General features: G+C 43.9%; 1 protein-coding gene across 1 annotated transcript in view; it reads left to right on the top strand.

Annotated features, from left to right (window-relative positions):
• The window catches only part of ELL2 (elongation factor for RNA polymerase II 2), a 96,246-nt gene that overhangs the window by 65,610 nt on the left and 14,861 nt on the right, over nt 1-15,775 (top strand). The window contains 5 exon segments of the mRNA XM_038765567.1: nt 46-167; nt 4,686-4,849; nt 11,813-12,072; nt 14,873-14,997; nt 15,130-15,223. Of these exon segments, the coding sequence (XP_038621495.1) occupies nt 46-167; nt 4,686-4,849; nt 11,813-12,072; nt 14,873-14,997; nt 15,130-15,223 (765 nt within the window).

Here is a 15,775-nt window from a genome sequence, read left to right as displayed (position 1 = left end):
TTGATAATCTGAGATATTTCTCTCCTTTTTTCCCTCCCTCATTAGCTCGTCAAAATTCCCAAAAGTGATCTCCCAAACGAAGTGCATAACTTTAACTTCTACTTGTCGAATGTTGGTAAAGATAACCCTCAGGGAAGCTTTGACTGCATCCAGCAAACAGTCTCCAGGTAAGTCAAACTTAATCCAGGAGTTTGCAGGGCAAGCAAATCGATTTCTCTGCTTTTTAGTGTTTTGTGGTATTTGTTAACCCCTTACTATGTGTCAGGCACTGTACTAAGCACTGTAATCAGGTTGGACACAGTCCCTGTCCCACATGCTGCTTCTCCAGCTGAGCCTGGAGTTGAGAAGGGAAGAGGAGGACACTGGAAAAATTTGAGCTAAGCAAGTAGTCTTGCTAAACCAGCCAAAAAAAGACAGCCTGGCCTAGTGGATAGAGCATGGGAGTCAGAGGACCTGGTTTCTAATCCTGACTCCGCCACCTGTCTGCCGTGTGACATTGGGCAAGCCACTTCACATCTCTGGGCCGCCGTTTCCTCATCTGCAAAACGGGAATCAGTGCCTGTTCTCCTTCTTACTGTGAGGTCCTACGCTTAGTACAGTGCTCGACACGTAGTAAAGCACTTAACCAAAACAGATGCGGTAACTGAGGCACAGAGAAGTGAAGTGACTTGCCTAAGGTCACTCAGCCAACAAGGGGCAAAGTCCGACTTAGAACCCAGTACTCCATCCACTAGGCCACGCTGCTTCTCAAGTGGAAGTTCCACCAACTGGAACTTATATCTGCAAGAAGAGTGGTATTTCTTTAAAGAACATTTGTTCTTGTTCGATTTAATAATAGTGTGAGGGTTGCTAATGGTTTCCCAAGACTCAATTAGTAATTTGCAAACCCTTTTTTTAAAAAGCAAGGCTTACATGTGAATGTGTAACTTGAGTACCTAGCCTGTGGACAAAGATGAGTGTGACTTCTCTACTGTAGGTGCCTATAATGAAATTCCTCACCCTTTCAAACTACTCAACTCATCCTACTTAGGAACTCATTTAATTCTTTACAAAATTTTCAACTATCTTTATGCTATTTTTGTCAAGTGGCCAGGTGCAGCGTACTTCTAGAAACCAGTTTAATTTTACAGAGTTTTTGGATAACTGCATTTCCGAAGAAATGCTTCAATATTCCGGGGATTCTTTTTATTACCGTCCTGTTCTGAGTGATTTGTGATGTCAGTCTTCACAGTCACTTACCATCCATTTTGAAAACCTTGGGAACATGTTTATTGGCATATTCATAATGGATGACTTTATCTTAAGGCTGTACCCATCGTGTTCACATTGAGACATTGCTCTGCCAGCTGAAGAGTCTGTATTAAAATTACACCAGACCTTTTTTGAATAGTTGAGAAGAACAAAGTTTCAATTTTTCCAGATCCTGAAGTTCTCATTTCTTCCTCCAAAGATCTTGGAAACAATTAAAGCATGGAACTTGTTTTTGTTATGAACAAACTATCTCATAGATTTTACAAGTCTTCAGTTTGTTTTTATGGTATTTGGTAAGCACTTACTCTGTGCCAAGCACTGTACTGTGGTAGATACAAGCTAATCAGGTTGGACACAGCCCCTTTCCCACTTGGGGGCTCACAGTCTAAGTAGGAAGGAATTGGATTTAATGCCTATTATACAGACAGTGAAACAGAGACACAGAGAAGTTAAGTGACTTGCCCAAAGCCACACAGCAGACAAGTGGCAGAGCTGGGATTAGAACCCAGGCCCTCTGACTCTTAGACCCATGTTCTCTCCACCAGGCCATGCTGCTTCAGTTATGAGTTGCTGCTTGTTTAGGGGATTATGTGTCAATGACCACCTCCCCATGATTTTTATTTTGAAATCATGGCATAGCCTACTTTAAAGCACATATTAGCACAATGCTTGGGTAAGAATGCTTGGAACATTTTGCCAGTCAATTGATAAGCTCCCTTTACAAATTTTCATTTTATAAAATATTTATCGCCCTCTTTGGAGGTACATTACAGCATGTAGTTCATTGCCTCTATCATTTTCTCTCTGACACAACCATGGGATTATTTTCAATTATGTGACCGTTGTAAACCACCATGGTCCCTGCACAAATGACTATTTGCCTAAAAAGGTGGCTTTAAAAGGAATGAATTACTCTTCCAGGACCTCCTCCTTTCTCAACTTCCTCTGCCTTTACTCCCACTTTTCATACCGTCCCATTTACAACAGAAGTGTCTTATCTCCCCTTGCAGCTGAACTCTTCCCAGAATGTGCCTACGCTTAGTAGCTGGAACAGGGATCGCATGTCTGATGGGTTATTCATTCAAGCGTATTTATTTAGCGCTTACCGCATGCAGAGCTCTGTACTAAGCACTTGGGATAGTACAGTATAACAATAGTCAGACACATTCCCTACCCACAGTTAGCTTACAGTCTAGAGGTGGAAAAAGTCCATACAAGTAAATTAATAAATAACAGGTATGGACTTCGACTGTGAGCCCACTGTTGGGTAGGGACTGTCCCTATATGTTGCCAACTTGTACTTCCCAAGCGCTTAGTACAGTGCTGTGCACACAGTAAGCGCTCAATAAATACAATTGATGATGATGATGATGATGATAAGTGCTGTGGACCTTGGAGGTGAGGGGATTAGAAAAGCAGCGTGGATTAGTGGAAGGAGCACGGGCTTGGGAGTTAGAGGTCATGGTTCCAACTCTCAACTCCATCTCTTGTCAGCTGTGTGACTTTGGGCAAGTCACTTAACTTCTCCCTGCCTCAGTTCATCTGTAAAATGGGGATGAAGACTGTGAGCCCCACGTGGGACAACCTGATCACCTTGTATCTACCCCAGGGCTTAGAACAGTGCTTGGCACATAGTAAGCGCTTAACAAATACCATCATTATTATTAACGAAGGGAGCAAGTCGGAGAGGGAGAAGAGGAAAGAGGGGCTTAGTCAGGGAAGGCCTCTTGGAGGAGATGGTCTTCAATAAGGCTTTGAAGGAAGGAAGAGTAACCGCCTGTCTGATAGGAGGGAGGGCAGTCCAAGCCAGAGGTAAGACGTGGGCGAGAGGTTGGTGGTGAGATAGCTGAGATCGAGGTACAGTGAGAAGGTTAGCATTAGATGAGTAAAGATTGGGTTGTAGTAGGAGATGTGCCAAGCACTATTCTAAGCACTGGGGGTGGATACAAGATTATCGGGTCCTGCCTCTCATATGCACCCAGCAGCTAAACATAAGGCCAAAGTAATATTTCAACACAAAACCAAAGTGGCCTGGGAAGGTAGGTGTCAGATCTGTGAAGGGAACGATAGTTGTGGGAAAGGTGTGGCGGTCAAGATTTCAGTTCCTCTCTCCCCTTATCGTCCAGAGTCTAACCCAGTGTGTTGTACAGAAGTTATTAACTCTCAACCGACCTGGATGGTAACAGCACCCTGCTTTACTCAGCGTTTGGTTCTGAATTATGTATCCGTCATTAATTTTAATGTCCGCCTCTCCGGATGGTAAGGTTCTTGGAGGTAGGGGATGGGGCTCCCAACTCTGTTGTACCGTACTCTCCCAAATGCCTAGTGCAGTGTTCTGCACACAATAAGCGCTCAATAAATACCATTGATTCGTTAATTGAATCAAAGGAATTTAAAAAAAGCATTGACTCTGGTGGTCTTTACTGGGAACCGTTCTCACTTAAATCCTAATCTCAGTCCTGTCACTGGTAGTAATAGTTCATCTTTAGAGCTTTTCAGCAACAGTATCTATGACCCTTCCTTGAACCTGAGAGAAAATTTTGAAGGCAGGTTTTAGCATTTATAGTAGAAATTTATCCTCAAAAATCATTATTTTATTCGAAAGCTAAAGTTTGAGGATAGAATGCCACTCAAATCTAGTGGTTAAGTGACATTTAAAGTGATTTGAGAAATGACATGTCGATAGTGGTGAGGGGGTGGTAGGGGGTGGTAAGTGAATGTTGAATATTTTCTTCTGAAAAGTCAGATTAGAACTCTATTGGTAAGATTTGAAGCAGCGCAGCCTGGTGAAAGAGCACGGCCCTGGGAGTCAGAGAACCTGGGTTCTAGTCCTTCTCTACTACTTGTCTGCCTTTTGACCTTGGGCAAGTCACCTCACTTCTCTGCACCTCAGTTTCCTCCTCTGTAAAATGGGCATTAAATCCTACTCCCTCCTGCCTGGACTGTGAGCTCCATACAGAACAGGAACCATGTCCAACCTGATAACCTTGTGTCTACCCTCAGTGCTTAGAATAGTGCTTGGCACACAATAATGAATACCATAACTTAACAAATGCCATAAAAAATTTGATGACAAAACATATTTTTATTTGAAGGATAGTATTAAAATTAAATAGTAGTGTGGAGATTGAAATGATTGAAGAGGAAACAATCATCATCATCATCAGTGGTATTTATTGAGCACCTGTGTGCAGAGCACTGTACTAAGTGCTTGGGAGAGTATAGTACAACAAAGTTGGTAGACACATTCCCTGCCCACAAAAGTTAAATGTTCATTTCTAAAGTACCGTTGCTGTTTTTATGACAAATGATTTTGTGCTTTTGCGAGTAAAGAAAAATGTAGTAAATAAAATATTTAGCTTATTTCTGGGAGCAAAAGGCAAGTTCCTATAGTTGTGATTATTGTCTTACGAAGCTACTTCGATTCTCCACAGTTCTGGAGCCTCACAACTCAATTGCCTGGGATTCATTCAAGATAAAATTACAGTGTGTGCAACGAGTGATTCCTATCAGGTGACGAGGGAACGGATGACCCAGGCGGAAGAGGAATCTCGCAATCGGAGTACAAAGGTCATAAAACCTGGCGGACCATTTGTAGGTATGAATGAGCTTTCACTTTTTTCCTCCCCCCACCCCCCATCTGATCCCCTCCATCTGATTTGGGCAGTTTACTTTGGTTTCAGTGTCCTTGGCCTAAATTTTCACAGGCCTTTTATGTTTAAATAAATCGATGGTGTAAGAATTTTATCTTCTCCTACCAAATACCAAATGGAGAAGCCGTGTAACCTAATGGAAAGAGCCCGAGCCTGGAAGTCAGGAGGACCTAGGTTCTAATTCCTGCCCTGCTACTTTTCTGCTGTGTAACCTTGGGCAAGTCACTTAACTTCTCTGGGCCTCAGTTACTTCGTCTGTAAAATGGTGATGAGGACTGTGAGCCCCATCTGAGACCTGCTTAGCTTCTATCAATCCTGGCACATAGTAAGCACTGAAGAAATGCCTTATAAGACAAAATATTTATAAATGCCATTAAAGTCATTTTTAAAACCCTTTTAAAGGAGGATTTTTCCTCCACAACTTGTTTGTTACTCATGATTCCTCACCACCTTTACGTGCATGGCTCTACCTTGCTAGCTCCGACCTCTGTCCTGTGTCATCTCACATCCCCTCCTGCCTTCGGGGCATCTCTGTGTGGATGTCCCACTGACACCTCAAGTTCAACAAGCTCAAAACTGAACTCCTTATCTTTCCTCAATCAATCAGTCAATCAACCATATTTATCAACCACTTGTGTGCGGAATGTTGTACTAAAGCCCTTGGAAGAGTACAGCATAACAGAGTTGGTAGATACGTTCCCTGCCCAGAATCAGATACTTCAATCACAGCTGGCATCAACTGAAGTCACCTCCTTCTTTTCCTCTTCCTCCTCCTCTTCTTCCTTCTTTTCCTCTTCCTCCTCCTTTTCCTCCTCCCCCCCCCCCCCCCCCCCCAATAATGGTTGACAACACCACTATGTCCAGCCTCCCAAACCGTGGCTTTATCCTCAACTTCTCCAGCTTTTTCAGCCCTCATATTCAGTCAGTCACCTCATGGTCTCTGGTCTTCACCCATAGTATTTTTAGAATTCATTCTTCCCTTCCCAGCCTAAACTGGCACCACACATATCCAGGCGCATGTCATGCCCCTACTGAACAACTACTTCTGCCTCTTTGCAGCCCCCATTGTCTCCAGTCTTTCTCCTCTCCAGCCCATGTGACACTCAACTTCCTCTATCATTTTTCTCATACATCATTCTGTCCACATCTCCCCACACCTCCAAAGCTTCCCATGGTTGCCCATCCTCTCTGCATCAAACCCAAAGTCCTGACCACCAGCTTTAAGACATTCAATCAGCTGTTTTCCCCCCTGCGTATCCTCCCACCACATCTCATCTCACAAACTTGCTCCTGTCTGGCCTCAGTCTTATGCTTTTCTGCCTTTAACCTCCTGCCACTGACTCTCCCTTCTTCTCGTCAGTCAGGCAGTCGTGTTCATTGAGCACTTACTGTGTGAAGAGCACTATACTAAGCGCTTGGGAGAGTACAGTATGACATAACCAACACATTCCCTGCCCACCATAAGTTTACAGTCTAGAGGACATGTAGGAGTTCTCTGCCCCTTCACACCCAGCAGACCACAGTGGTTCTCCCCACCTTCAAAGCCTTTGAGAGCTCGGCTCCTCCCTGATGAAATGTGCCAGCTCCCTCCCCTAAATGTGCTCCGCCCAAGTGCCACTTCAGCACTTTGGTATCATCCCAGTGTTTGGGCACACCCATCTTTCATAGCACTTAAATACAGTATCTTTTTACTCTTATCACTCCCAGCTACCAGTCATTTATTTTAGTGTCTGTCTGCCCCACTAGATTATAAATTTCTTGAGGACAAGGATCGTTAATTTTCTTCCCTTCTCCTAAGGGCTTAGTTTAGTGCTGTGCAGACAGTGGGCTCGAAATAAATGCTATTTATTGAAATACACCTGGGAAAGGACAGAGGAAGGTTAGAGTTATGATTCTGGGTTTCCTGTGCCCCTAGATAGTGTAATTGCCAAAGATGGGGGATCTTGTGGATTTTTTGTTTTGCTTTTTGCAGTGGGGATGGGGGGGCATTGCTGTTCACTAGGATTATTTTTGAAGTGCAGATTTCTTTAACAGTGGCACTTCTGAGTTGATGACCAATAGTGGCTGAGTTTGATTGCCAGTCGTAATTATTACTGGGCAAAATTTGGTCATTGCAAAACATAATCATCATCAATCGTATTTATTGAGCGCTTACTATGTGCAGAGCACTGTACTAAGCGCTTGGGAAGTACAAATTGGCAACATATAGAGACAGTCCCTACCCAACAGTGGGCTCACAGTCTAAAAACATAGTCTAGGCACAATGATGCTTCAGTCTGTGTACTATTATCAACTTTGATCTTGACTGGTCCATCATTTAAGAGTCCAGTTCAATCAATCAGTAGTATTTACCGAGTGCTTGCTGTGTGCAGAGTACTGTACTAAGGACTCAGGAGAGTTCAGTAGAACAGAGTTGGTAGACACGCTCCCTTTTGACAAGGAGCTTATAGTCTAGAGTACAGTGCTCTGCACACAGAAAGCGCTCAATAAATACGATTGAATGAAATACGATTGACTGAATGAATGAAAGGGCCTTATGAGATCTCTCTCCCTCTACCCTCTGAACCTTTTTCCCCCAAAATAACAGCCAGTGTGAGCAAGGTAGGTAACCGATGAAGTTAGGAAGTCGTCATTTCGTAGCCACCCTGATAGGAAATATCCTAACATAAAACAGTGAGTATCTGGTTATCAGCCCTTGCTAGGTATATTGGTGTCAATCTTGGATCAGAGCCTCATTTTAGTCTTATATACAACGTCTTTGGACTAGAGATGCAGAAATAAATAGTGTTGGCTGGTAGTTTAGGCACCTAAATGCCAGCAGTAATTGCCCTCTTTAAAGGCAGAATTGCACCACCTCACTTTTTCACACTTAGCTGTATTTCCTGCTTTTATCAATGTTCCAGGTTTTACGTAATCTGTGCTTCTGTCGGCATTACCTTAGAAGGTATGTTCTGTTTCATATTCCCTCTACGTGCCCAGGGACTGTTCTAATCCTTCTCTTCACCTGTCTTTGAAGTGAGATTTTTCTCTCTTGTTTTTACAATGATTCTCTTGCATGGGGCCACCCAGAAATGCCCTCACACTCGGAGAAATGCTCAGATACACGCACACCGGCACAGACCCAGGAACACCTGAGGTGGGGGAAAGGATTGGCCCAAGGTGGGGATTAAGGAAGCAACCAGACCACAGAGGGAGGAAAGCTACCCTCTTGTCAGCATCCCCGACAAGCTACACAGACGAGTTCCTAAACCTGGGTTTTTGGCTGGAGGCATAGAGTTTACTTTTAACACTCATTTTGAAGCTTAGCTGTCTTTGAACGTATATATGGAGCTGTGCATGACTAAATGGGAGGCTTTCTATAAACTAGAGTATTTTAGAACCAGAAGAGACATAGAGATAGAGATAAGTCCAAATTATTAGGAACATCTAGTTCAGGCGGGTGATAAGAATTTGCCTACTCCATTCTTTAATCTCCAGGGGAATTTCAACATCCTCTCAATTTCCTGCAACTCCTGAAAATAGTCAGGGAACTTCTAATGGAGGGCCTAAATCTTGTATTCCACCCTTAGGGAAATCAGGATACAGGTGCTTATCAGGTTACAGGTGTTTTCCACCGTCCACATCACATTCCCAATTTTTTTGTTTTTGGAAGCCCTCAACTATCTCTTCTCCTGGGCACATCATCTTGGATTCTTTGGTCTTTCCTTCTGTGACCTATTTTGCGACTCATCATTTTCATTGCTGTCTTCTGGGCTTTGTCCAGTTCTTAGCTCACTGAAAGTTGTAACTCCCATTCTGATCCCACCACTTAAGATCTGACCAGTTGGAAAAGCAGCATGACCTAGTGGAAAGATCCAGGCCCTGCCTGCTGTGTGCCCTCAGGCAAGTCACCTCACTTCTCTGTGCTTCAGTTCCCTCATCTGCTAAATGGGAGTTCAGTACCTGTGCTCCCTCCTACTTATTGTTATTATCTTTGTTATCTTTGTTATTATCTTTGTTGTAGCTGGAGCGATGCATTGGCTTCAGCAGCAGCAGTTTTAAAGACCGGGTTGCCCGCAGGTTTCTTGGTTAGGACGAGTTCTTTGTGAGGGTTAGAAGCTACGGTCCGTACTCTCAAGTTCTTTTCAACTGAACTAGTTTACAGACCCCGATATTGCATTGAGAATATATGGGTTTTTATTGGTTTTTGAGTAGTAGCATGTTGTTCTTTTGTTTTTAATCAGTTATCCATTGGTGCCTTTTATTTGGCTTTGGAATCTACCCTATCTTTCCTTCCTTTGCTCCTCCCCTCTCATTCAGCTTAGTTCAGTACTTGCCACCTAGTAAGCATTTACCTCAGTTATTGTGATTACGCGCCATCTTATATATGTTCCCCCACCCCGCAACAAGCAAATGCCCCGTTCTCCAGCTTCTCAAGGTAATGTCTATCATTTCCTCCTCCAAAGTGGTAGCCACCCCACTTAACTTGTTGTCTTCAACCAACATATAAACATACTTTCTGTTCCAGCATCCAAGTTGCTGTCACAAGTATTAAATAGTTCAAGATGCAGAACCAACTCCGGCATAACTCTTACTTGGGCCTTGAGACCCACTTTATGGCAGAGCGATTAACACATTTTTTTTTATGACATTTATTAAGTACTTACTATGTGCAAAGCACTGTTCTAAGCACTGGGGAGGTTACAAGGCGATCAGGTTGTCCCACTGGGGGCTCACAGTCTTACTCCTCATTTTATAGATGAGGTAACGGAGTCACAGAGAGGTTAAGTGACTTGCCCAAAGTCACACAGCTGACAGTTGACGGAGCCAGGATTTCAATCCATGACCTCTGACTCCAAAGCCTGTGCTCTTTCCAGTGAGCCACGCTCTTTTCTGTCTAAAAATGGATCTGTCACAGGGAACTAAAAGCCAAGATATCTGTCCACAGTTTGCATTCAAGATGTCTCTTACTGCCTTTAAAGAGGAAATATTAGTTTGCAGGATTGTTTTTCTCTCTGTGATATCTCTCTAAACCATATGTTCATTGTCATGCCATCTAATTTTCCTTATATTTTCTAATTTTTTTCAGGTTAAGATGTCACACTTGACTAGCTATTTATTTATTTATTTATGCATGCATTTATTTTGAACCTGTTGCCTGTTGACCTATTAGTGGCTCATTTTGGCAGTGGACCAAATATTTTGGTGTAAATGTTGGGCATTGCCAGATCTGCAGTGAAATTATTAAGTTGTAGCATCTTCATAATGACAGCCCCCCCACCCCAATGCTTTTTTAAGACCCATTTTTGCTAGACAGTTTCATTTGAGGGTCTTTGGAGGCAGAGTCCTGTAGATCTGGAACTGAATGAGCAAGGAACATGCCCACCAATTCATGTACTGTACTCTCCAAGCACTTAGTCCACTGCTGTGCACACAGTAAGCATTCAGTAAATAAAGTTGGTCGATTGAACTCCTGGGCACAACTGGCACAACTGGTTAGAGGCCCTGGAAGAAGGAAGAGGAGTGAAAATACCTGTCTTTTGTGGCTTGGAACAACTTAGAGTTATATTGTTTTAAGAATGGCTTTGGGAAACGCATATCTTCCGTGAAGCCTTCAGTGATTACCAACCTCCTAGTGAGACTACAGGAGTGGTAATGCCATCGTCAGAACTGAACGTTTTGTCTCCTGGACTTTGGGATGAGTTCATGTAGCCGTCTCTAAAAACAGGAAAAATGGACTGGTGTCTGTGCCAAGCCCAATCCCACCTGAGGGCTCTTCTGGAAGTCCTTTCTGGTGCAACTAGCTGTGCGGTTTGGTTCTTACCATTTGTCAGTCCCAGATGATCAAACCTAGATTCGTAGGGCTGGAAAGGGGACCCCCAGGGGGTATTCAGTCCTAAAGGGTAAGGCTGTTCCTAGGCAGCCACCCTGACTAGGTGGTTAGCTATTTTTAAAGCTTTCTCAGGAAGAAAATTTCCTCAGCAGGCAGTTCTGTTGTCACGAAGTTGTTCTATATCTCTAACCTCACCCCCCTCAACCCCCGACTGATGCTTAAAGTCAGCTTTTGTCTTGTTCGGTCCCCAGTGGTTTCGGGGGCTAAATAATGTGAAAATATCCTTTAACAAAGTAGTGGTGGTGGTAGTAGCAGTAGTAGTAATGGTGGTGGTAGTAGCGTTTACTAAGCATACACTGAGGACAAAGCCGTACACTAAGCAGTGCCAGACAAGCAAGTGACATATGCCCTGCCCACAAGCAACTTGGACCCTAACAGAATATCCAGGTGCTCTCCAAAGCAGCGTGGAGGGCACGAGGGACCTAGGACTGGCTATTTTGGAGTTGTGATGTCACTTATACTCTGTAGCAGAGTAAGTTCATTTCCCAGCTGCCACCTCCTCCAGAGACTTGTGGAGGCTTACTGTGAGGCTGGTTGAGTCTTTATAGGGGAAGGGGCCAAAGCAGTGTTGCTCTGTGGCTGGAGGAGGAGATTGCCTCACTTGGGCTTGAAGTCACTTAATTTCTCTGTGCCTCAGTTTCCTCATCTGTAAAATGGGGGTTCAATCCCTGTTCTCCCTCCTACTTTGACTTTGAGTGAGACTTGTAAGACAGGGACTGTATCTCCCCTGATTATCTTGTGTTATCTCACCTGATTATCTTGTATCTACCCCAGTGCTTAGAACAGCGCATGACAAATTGTAAGCACTTAAGAAATGTCATTAAAAAACCCCCACCTACGTCTAGCGTTCCACTGAACATTTTAATGGTGAAACATTCTTCAAGTTGAAGGCTTTGTGATAAGGTGACTTAGAACATTCCTTCCCTGTTAAAAGATGTCACAGGATATCAATCGGAATTCTGAAAACCAAGAGTTATCGTAGCCTAGAAGCACTTTCATGTGGTCTCTTCCTTTTTTCTTTTTTTTTTAAACTTAGGTAAGAGAGTCCAGATTCGGAAAGCACCTCAAGCTATTCCGGACGCAGCGCCAGAGAGGAAAAGGTCAACTCCCATCAACCCTGCAAATACGATACGAAAGACCCACGTAAGCAACAGTGTTTCCCAGCGGCCATATAGGGACAGAGTGATTCACTTACTGGCGCTGAAGACCTACAAGAAACCAGAGATACTGGCCCGTTTACAGAAAGATGGGGTTAATCAAAAAGACAAGAACTCTCTTGGAGCCATCCTGCAACAGGTAAGGACAGCCAGAGGAGGAGGAGGAAGAGATGCCAATTCCTTCTCACCCACCTCACCAAAGAGCCCCCAAATCCAGGAGAACCCAGGCTTACTTAAAATGGAGACACTTCTGCCAATTTTAGCTCCAAGGGACAGTTTGGGAATTTAGATTGTTTGGGCTCTTATATCTAGCGAGTTAAATTGCCCAATGCGTAAACTCTTCATTCCACACCCATAATAATGTCGATGTTTTGAGTTTTTGTAATCTAGAGCATTAAACTGTGCCTGCAAAATTGCCAGAGGATTCTTGTTGATATTCTTCATGGAGTGTAGGCTGACAGGATTCTCTTTGACTCTGACATTTGAAATTAATTGTTATATATATATATAAAAGCAAAATTGTATTTACTACAGTAACCTCTTAGCTAGCCTTTGCCTCCCATTGGCTCTGTTTGCTGGGGTCAGATAGTTGTTTGCTCCAAAAAGAGGTGGCATCCTTTGCCTATGAATTTGGAAAGACTGTAAGCTTCCTTAGACGTTATCGTTCCTGGAGATCTCCACTCTTCTAGGATGGTGGAATTAGGCCTCTCCCAAGTCCTTTCCATCAGTCCTAAAGTCTCTCTGACTCTGGCCATGGGAGACCCTTGAGTCCCCTAGCTCCCCTGAGACCAAATGATTGGCCCTGTGCTTGACATCCAGCCTTTCAAACTTGGGTCTAGAGGGGAACCTCCAGGCAGGCCAGGTCTTGTGAAGGCCAACACTCTCTCCCTCTCCCCCCTGCTTCCCTCCCTCCCTCCGTTTCCCTTCCTTTCCCTCTCCCTCCCTTCCTCCTTTGGATGAGCATAAGGGCCCCCATTGTGGGGCACACCTGAGAGGCTGCCAAGGGCCACCGACATCACACTCATGCCCATTTGAAGCCCCTTCCTTGGGAAATGGATAGAATCGCTCTGTGCCCAGTAATTAGCACACAGATCACAATGGGACATTTTTTTCTTCAGTTTTAAAAATTGCCTGTTGAGCTGCTTCCAGGCCAGGGTTAAGTGCATAGCCCACTTTTCTAAGAAAGCCTCCAAGGGCTGTAACAGGGGTGCTGACTGCACGCAGAGTCTGAACCATCCCTGTAGGTACCAATGCCTTGAGGATGAGCAGGTGGTAGCCAAAAAGATACTTCAGGCCCTGCCTTTGTGGAGGCCTGAGAGACTAGTGATGGTGGTCACCTCACCCTTCGAGTACAGAGACAGACACAGACATATGGCTGAGCAATTAAAGGTGGGCCTGGAGCTCATGGCCAACAGACACTGATTTCTCAGGGAGGAAGGAGAAGCTTTCCCCATTTTAGAAACATAGTCACACACTTCTGGCAGGTTTCTGCCGGGATAAATCATTCCTCTCTTAGTCACTATCCCAACAGATTGGATGTATCAGTTCACTCCATTATCCCTTTTTGTGTGTGTGTGTGTGTGTGTGTGTGAGAGAGAGAGAATGAGAATAAAAATAAATGTATAGAGGTGTGGGGGAGAAAAAGGATGCTGAGAGACGATGAGGGTTTCAGAGGTTTTTGGTGATGGGCAGTTTTGAGAGAAACTGTAGATTAGACCATATGCTTGTTGTGGTCAGGGAGTGTGTCCACCAACTCTGTTGTGTTGTACTCTCCCAAGCACTTAGTGCGGTGCTCTGCCCACAATGAGTGCTCAAGAAATGCCACTGATGGTGATGCAGAGAAGCAGCATGGCCTAGTGGGTAGAGCACGGGTTTGGGAGTCAGAAGGTTATGGGTTCTAATCCCGGCTCCACCGCTTGCCTGCTGTATGACCTTGGGCAAGTCATCTTACTTCTCTGTGCCTTAGTTACCTTGTCTGTAAAATGGGGACTGAGACTGTGAGCCCCACGTTGGACAGAGACGGTGTCCAACCTGATTTGCTTGTGTCCACCCCAGCGCTTAGTACAGTGCCTGGCATATAGTAAGCGCTTAAATGCCAAATTATTATTATTACTATTATTATGCACTGGACTAAAATAATTAAATTTACATTTCACTTGATGAAAGATGAACTACTATATTCATATTTCTGCACACAGTAAGCGCTCAATAAATATGATTGAATGAATGTCTGTCTTCAGATTGAGTTTTGTGCTCTGGAGTGGCACGTTTGAGGAAAAACCTGGACTTTGTTCTTTGAGGATTCTCTTTTGCAAGTTTTAGTGACGGCTATTCCTGTTACTAAGGACATCTGAGAGCAACACTGGCTTCATTCAGTAAAAAGTGGGGTAAATATATTCTACAAATACTTTACCTCTCATTTTGTCTTAATGAGTTCTCACTGTATACTTTTGTGGACCCAGGGTACACAGAAAGTAAATGGCAAGACCTCATAAGGACAAATGGTAGACAAAATGAGTATGATTGAGTTGCATAACAGCAAATAGCCATTTGAGAAGGAAACCTTTTGGGATGTGCCCCCAAACCTATGTAAAATCAAATCAAATAATGAACTTGACATTTCCCATATTTTGAAGGACATCCTTAGCTGAACTGCACAGGACCAAAATGCCATACACCCGTCCAAATATATCGGATTGCTTTTGTTTTATAATACCTTTGCCCTAAATATCCATGACTTGAATTTTGAGTGAACGAAGCTTTATTAGGAGTAACTTCTTATTGAAACTTGTTCAGCAAATCAGTGGTCACTCTGTGGAGAGGTAACTCAGCCGTATGTTTTGAAGTAAATGGAACAAGTTGCCATTTCTGGTCTAATAGAAACTCCTGTGGATTTGGCAGGTAGCTGTAATGTGCTGTTCTCGCTCTGTGTGTTCCAGGTAGCCAACCTGAATCCCAAGGACCTCTCGTACACTTTGAAGGATTATGTATTTAAAGAGCTCCAGAAGGACTGGCCTGGCTACAATGAGATAGATCGGCAGTCATTAGAGCTCATTCTGTCTAGGTAAGTTGTATTTTGAAAGAAGCGAAAAATCCTCGTTCTGTGAACATAGTGTGGCGGTTTTTGTTTTTGAGGGGGCGGGGAGGAGAAATCTTTGATTTTTATAGTAACCTCGGACGTGTATGATTTTTATAGAAAATTAAATCCATCTCAGCATGCCACCAGCACCAGTCGTTCAGAGTCTCCTCTACGTGCTAGTAAAGAGGCTGCGTCGTCTTCTCCATCTCAGGTATTGAGTGCTGTCTCACTTCAGGTGCTGCTGCAATCAGATTCATTCATTCGGTCATATTTATTGAGCGCTTACTGTGTGCAGAGCAACAAGACGGGAGATTCAAGACAGGATAGGTTTTTATTCGGAAATCAAAAAGGCCAGAGCCGGAGAGCCCACTATGGCATTTGTGAGCGGACTAGAGAGCCTCTCAAGCCCTTGTAGGTTTAAGATTCTCTTATTCTTTGGAAGGACGGCCCTTCTAGTTAAATGAGAGGCAACGTGGCCTAAGAGCCCAGGCTTGGGAGTCAGAGGACCTGGATTCAAATTCCGACTCTGCCACTTACCTGCTTTGCGAACTCGGGCAAGTTACCTAACTCCCCTGGCCTCAGTGCCCTCATCTGTAATTGGGGATTCCAAACCTGTTCTCCCTCCTACATGGGACCTGATTGTCTTGTACCTACCCCAGCACTTAGTAGGTACTTGGTAAGTGCTTAACAAATAAAGTCATTATCAATGTCCTACAACTATATCAATCAGTGGTATTTATTGTGCACTTACTGTATGCAGAAC

Source organism: Tachyglossus aculeatus, chromosome 23, assembly GCF_015852505.1.
Source record: "Tachyglossus aculeatus isolate mTacAcu1 chromosome 23, mTacAcu1.pri, whole genome shotgun sequence".
Lineage (NCBI taxonomy): Eukaryota > Metazoa > Chordata > Mammalia > Monotremata > Tachyglossidae > Tachyglossus > Tachyglossus aculeatus.
This window is presented reverse-complemented; position numbering and strand designations above follow the sequence as displayed.